This window comes from Agrilus planipennis, unplaced genomic scaffold (assembly GCF_000699045.2).
Source record: "Agrilus planipennis isolate EAB-ADULT unplaced genomic scaffold, Apla_2.0 scaffold73, whole genome shotgun sequence".
NCBI lineage: Eukaryota > Metazoa > Arthropoda > Insecta > Coleoptera > Buprestidae > Agrilus > Agrilus planipennis.
Genome location: NW_020439682.1, coordinates 684,038 through 690,586, shown reverse-complemented (window position 1 = coordinate 690,586; position 6,549 = coordinate 684,038). Strand labels below are relative to the sequence as shown.

The following is a 6,549-nucleotide window of genomic DNA, read 5'->3' as shown; positions in this document are numbered from 1 at the left end:
ACGCTAAAGATCAGGATCGGCTTTGTAACTACCTGGTTGGAATTATATATTTATACAAACATCTTTGCTTTCCTAAATTCCTGGGAATGTTGAACTTTCTTTAAAGTCCGTTGCTGGCAACATACTCAAATTCTGTTTGTCTGCATCTCTTTCTGTTACGCATTGTTTGGTATAATGCTATTCCTTTTTCTCTATTAGTGTCCGCTGCAATTACTACCTGACATCTCTTTTCTATATTTACGATTTTACTACAACGGATGGCGATGATAATGAAAGAATATTCATTTAGTCCTTAAAGTACTAATTACAATAGCTTCTAAAACGCAAAAAAAATGGTAAACTGAATACGTCCGAAAATTGTTCAAACTTTACCCCTACAATTCAAATGCATATATAGGGTTGTTCGGAAAGTCATTTAGTTTTTTCCCAACAGAGGACTTAATTGAATTCTTTTGCACCCAACTTCACATTTAAGCCGTATAATTTTTATATGCGTTGAGAGCTCATATAGCAAGGCTTGTGTGTGAAAAATTCCAATTAATTCTACGCAGTAGTTTTTGGTTGGTGCCCTTTTAAATATGGAGAGCGATAAGCAGCATTTTCGACATATCTTACTGTTTTACTACAGAAAGGGTAAAAATGCTGTTCAAGCCAGAAAGAAATTGACTGATGTGTATGGAGAAGGTGTGTTGACAGTACGCCACTGCCAGAAAAGGTTCGCTAAATTTCGATCCGGCAATTTTGATGTCGAAGATGCACCACGTTCGGGAAGGCCGGTAAAGACGCGATAAAGGCATTAGTTGATGTGAATCGGCGAATAACAACACGTGAGATCGGATTGAGGTTAAATTTATCAAATTCAACAGTTTATGTCCACTTGAAAGGCCTGGGATTATCCTCGAAGCTCGATGTATGGGTTCCCCATGTTCTCACAGAGAGAAATCTGTGTCGCCGCATTGACGTCTGCGATTCGCTTCTCAAACGTCACGAAAATGATCCGTTTTTGAAGCGCATCATCACTGGGGACGAAAAATGGGTTGTATACAACAACGTCAAACGCAAGAGGTCATGGAGCAAAAAAGATGAAGCGGCTCAAACCATTTCCAAAGCCGATATTCACCAAAAAAAGGTGATGCTGTCTGTTTGGTGGGATTTTAAAGGAATCGTTTTTCTTGAGCTTTTACCGGATAACACAACGATTAATTCAGAAGTCTACTGTCATCAGCTGGACAAACTGAATGATGCACTTCAACAGAAAAGGTCAGAACTAATCAACAGGAAAGGTGTAGTGTTTCACCAAGACAACGCGAGACCTCACACAAGTTTGGTCACTCGCCAAAAGCTTTTACAGCTTGAATGGGATACAATGCTACACCCACCGTATTCTCCAGAACGTGGCACCATCGGATTATTATTTGTTCCGGTCACTCCAAAATTTTTTAGACGGTAAAAGCTTTACAAAAGGACGAGGTCAAAAACCTCCTCGATCAGTTTTTTGCCAGCAAAGACCAGACATTTTATGAGCGTGGAATTATGCTACTACCAGAAAGATGGCAAAAGGTGTTGGACCAGAACGGTCAATATTTTATTAATAAGTATTTGTTTATTATACGAAAATTGTCTTTCATTTCCACAAAGAAAAACAAAATGACTTTCCGAACAACCCTATATAAGTAGATATATCAGATATTGATTTAACAAATAGATGTATAGCAGAAGAATGGAGGGTGGTTGTGTTGCTATGTAAACAAATTCATTTTCCTCAATTTTGACAAACAGTCAGTTTGTACTATCATATTATGATATAAATGTTAAGTAAAGTAAAGAAGACTGAAGAATGGCTACAGGGAAAGTTAAAGTCGTAAAAACAACGAAAAAAGCAGGCGATCATGAGTAATTTATTAAATGCAACGTAAGTTTCACATTATTAATGTAAATTTCACGTCATTTTTAGCCCTAAAGAATGCAATCACACTTTACGGGGACAATACATTCATTACAAGCCGGCGAGGGCCATCGAAGGCAAGCCACTTGTAAAATTGTATGAACAGAGTGGCGTAAGGGATCTGATTGTACCAAAGAGAGATCCCCTTGAATTACCGGGGATATGGCCAGAATCAGAGTACAAAAGATTGAAAAAGCAAGCTCGGGTAAATATTTCCTAAGCCATTTTTACCACTTTTTTCAAAGAACCGAAAATAATTAATACAGACTGAAAGATACTAAGTTTATCTACACGGTGGCGTATTATTGGGGGTATAAAAAAGGTCATGGGTTCGGAAACATCCAAATCATAGTTTTCAACGCATTGTGCAATTTAAAGGTCACAATAACATTGCTAGTAAATTTGGAGATGAAGTATGAGTAGAACCTAATAATAACAACATAATCTGAAGAAAAACTCATAACATTCATCTTCCTGTTTAAACAAAAAGACTGGAAAAAAGTAGGAGATTTCTTCAAAAATATTTCATCATCATGAGATCGTCAGTCCTAAGATTCGTTGGACACGTACCTCCACTCTATCCTATCCTGAGCTAATCTTCGCATTTCCTTAAAACTAGAACAACCCCCATCCTTAACTATTTGCGAACAGTAATCTAATTTCTGTTCACCTATTCTTTCTAATACCTCTTCATTTCTAACCTTCCCTATCCATGGTATCCTCATCATTCGCCTGTAACACCACATTTCGAACGCTTCTAACCTTTTCTTTTCCGTAGCGCCCACCGTTCATGTTTCGCACCCGTACAGCGCCGCGCTCCAAACATAGACCCTTAACAAACTTTTTAGAATTTCTAAATTAACTGTTCGCAAGCATAGAAGTGAGTTCTTTTTACTGAAAGCGACTCGACCCTGCGCTATCCTCTGCTTTATGTCTCTACTACTCTTTCCGACTTAAATTATCTGACTTCCTAGATACCTAAAATTGGTCACTTCTTCTAATTTTTCGTCTCCTATCTTTATATTCGCTCTTCCCCTACTTTTTCTTTCCTTGAATACCACTACTGTTGTTTTACTTGTATTTATTCTTCTTCTAGCCTCATATATCTATCCCTACCCTTGTACTGTCTTTAATGATGTTGATCGCTTCTTCGATGTATAGATTACAAACCGGGGATGACAGTGTGTATTCCTGCAGACTCCCTTCCTATTTACTTCTCCTTGTGCAACCCCAGCTCTGTAACTACCTGTTGCTCTTTATACAAACTANCTTTTTCTTTCCTTGAATACCACTACTGTTGTTTTACTTGTATTTATTTTCATACAGTACTGTTTTGTCAGTACCGCATCCATTTTATTTAAAGCTATCCTAATTTCTCCCTGCTAGATATTAATACTGCTATATCATCATCAAATCGAAGCATTCTAATCTTCTAGCCCCATATATCTATCCCTACCCTTGTACTGTCTTTAATGATGTTGATCGCTTCTTCGATGTATAGATTACAAACCGGGGATGACAGTGTGTATTCCTGCAGACTCCCTTCCTATTTACTTCTCCTTGTGCAACCCCAGCTCTGTAACTACCTGTTGCTCTTTATACAAACTAAGTATCACTCTTCTATCTTTGTAACTCATCCCTACATTCAAATACAGGTATAGTACCGAAATATGTATATGTATCTACATAAGTCTGTAAGGAAAGCTATGTGTAAATAAGCAAATATATTTTCAATTTAAACTAATAATGATTATCTTCTCAAAGGTTAAATTATAAATATAAGTTTTTATGTACACCGTTTTACTGCAATCATGACCAATTTAAATAGCAGATCTTGCATAATTATGTGATAATAGGGAGGGCTGTTGAGTGGAAACTCATACTACATCACTGTACCTACAGATAGTTAAATTAATGAAATCCTCTTGTTTATTACATGATATCTTACAATGAATAACAATAGTAATTCTTTGGGTACCAAGAGAATTCTTATAGATAGATTTTATTTTTTACATCCAAAACCATAATTCCAGGTGATAACAGAGAAAGAACGAAAAGCAATGATAGAAGAAGCTGAGAGAAAAAAGATCCAGTTGCAAGATGAATGCGAAGAGAGAAGACAAATGCTGAAGAAGGCCCAATTGGAACAGAAACCAAAACCAGGGTCTACATTAAACCAAGTATTTACGTAATGTTTGAAATTAATAATATAAATTAATACTAGAACACTAACTTGAGTGAAACTGGTAAAAAAGGAAAGTTACGAAGACATTAATTAATTAAATAACAATTGAACATAAATTCGTATTTGTTTAACTTTTCAGGAGTAACTATCAAACTCTAAAAAAAATTTGTTATCTTTTAACTTTGTATTAACAATGTATGTACATAGGGCTCATTTTAAAACATGAACTTCTACTAACAATTGGACTGTTTTAATATCTCTTTATAATTAATGAAAAACAAAACAAAATTTTTAAAGAAAACTGGATAATAGATGCAAAAACAGCAACAGTATTTGGTTTTGTTTATGATAAAACTTTTTTACCTATATTGATGTTAATGTTGTAGATTAAATGTTAATTTTCTGGTATAATATTAACTAGAATAAACCTAACGTTTAAATTAATTCTTAACAAAATATTTGTTTTAAAAAAGGCTGAGGATGAAGCAACAAAAAAGAGCCTGTACCTTCTTCAAAGGGCTTTCGAACTAAGACAAGAACAAGAAGACGAAGTGAAAGCTGCAAACAGCATAATTTTGGCTTCCAAATGCCTGGCTATTAGACAAGCGCAATTAACGGAAAAGGAGGTCAGGTTTACATCTTTAAATTGTCTTCGATTTTTAGGTATTTCGTACTTTATAATAAAGAACTACTTTAATTAAATTTTACAAAATAAACTTACCCCGTGACATGTGAAAACTAGGAAAACCCATATCATCGACCACAAGTCAGGTACCCTTACTTCTTGTAGAGGCAGACGTACAAACCCTGAAACAAATTGAAATATCAGTTCATTAATTTTATTTGTGAAATGGCATAACGAGCATACATTTTCAATTTTATGTTTTCAGCATAAATATTAATTTAACGTTAAAGTGATGCTGTTTTTTCTTTCTTTTTTCTACCTTTTCAAGTTTTTAAACGAGTAAACTAAATTTATTTTGTGTTAAGGTTGTTTGGGAGGTACAATCGGAGACAAGAGTACATAAAATTAGAAATTCGTGATTAATTAGGTTTTGCAGCATATCGTGAGGTAAATAAATACTATCTATACACAAGAAAAAGTATACGGTTTGAGAGAAAATTTGGAATTGACCAAAAACTTTGAATAAAATAAGATATAACGAATAATATGGAAAATTTTTAACTGACTTTTGGCAGTGAATATGCCTTGATTTCAACTTCGAAACAAAAAAATATTTAGTTTCAATCTCTATTAATAATGAGCGTAAAACTTTTTAATATGTTTAAATAATAATTAAAACTTTAAAATTGCATTTATTTCAGACAATTATAAATATTATCATTATATTATCAAGTAAAAACGAGATTTTCAGCTAATTTTTCATTTTTTCCTCGATAACCATTTAGTGAATTTGAATAACCTTACGCTAAAGTGATTCTCCAGAGTTCAAGTTACTTATTATAAAAGTTTGAAATTTCTGGTAGCTTTTTTTCTGTTAATAAAAATAAATTTAATCTGTTCGGTTAACGAATCTCCATAAAATGACGTGTAAAATTACAATTTTTTAAAATTTCAATAACTTTTTAACGGTTTAGTGAATCGATTTGTAATTTTTACAGGAGTTTTAGAATTGAATGAGGAACGTTCTTCCAAATTTTTATTTGTCTCGTAGCATTTTGACATACTCCCAAACATCCTTAAGTAGAAATTAGTAACTATTATATGTACCTCAGTTATATGTGTGCTCCTTACAGGAACAGAAAATTATTTTTCCTAAAAATTCTATACATTTTTATATGAAAACACATCACATATAGAGTCTAACATTAAATTCAATTGCTTATTATCGTTCAGCCTGTATGTATTCCGACTTGTTTGCTCCATTCTGATAATATGTCCACTGATCATTTTTTAGCTTTATACTATTTACGATAACATCCTTGTTTAACATTAGCAAAGCGTACGGAGGTCAAATGGGCGTCGCGTAATAAATAAGTGTTACCAGCTAGAAGGGTATATAAGGGGGATGTTCAAGAAGAATCGTCACAATCACAAGTGAAACACGATTTTTATTTATTGAAACCAAAAAAAGACTGACAAATGTTGAATAAGGCGAAATTAACACAACGAAATTTTATTTTTTTTCTGCGGACTTTTGATTAAAGTGAGATAAATTAAATAATCGCCCATTTAACACCTTTTCCGAATACCTATAAAACTACAACCCTAAGTGACGTTTAGGTTTAATATGTTATTAATTGTTTAAACATTTTGACAAATCATAACATCAAAATTACAATAAAATGCTTATAATCTCAGTCCAAAACTTTTTAAATAGCCTCTACTATTCCAATTGAAAAACGGTGGATATTATTTTTTATATTTCTAAAATTGTTCTAATAATAATAATAATAC

At 33.4% G+C, this 6,549-nt stretch overlaps 1 protein-coding gene across 1 annotated transcript in view; it reads left to right on the top strand.

Annotated features, from left to right (window-relative positions):
- The first annotated feature begins 1,696 nt into the window (after positions 1–1,696).
- LOC108732383 (cilia- and flagella-associated protein 45-like) overlaps positions 1,697–6,549 on the top strand; it is a 12,503-nt gene continuing 7,650 nt past the window's right edge. The window contains exons 1-4 of the mRNA XM_018463149.1: positions 1,697–1,893; positions 1,955–2,150; positions 3,979–4,125; positions 4,604–4,756. Coding sequence (XP_018318651.1) covers positions 1,838–1,893; positions 1,955–2,150; positions 3,979–4,125; positions 4,604–4,756 — 552 coding nt within the window. The 5' untranslated portion in view covers positions 1,697–1,837. The remainder of the gene's footprint in view (positions 1,894–1,954; positions 2,151–3,978; positions 4,126–4,603; positions 4,757–6,549) is intronic.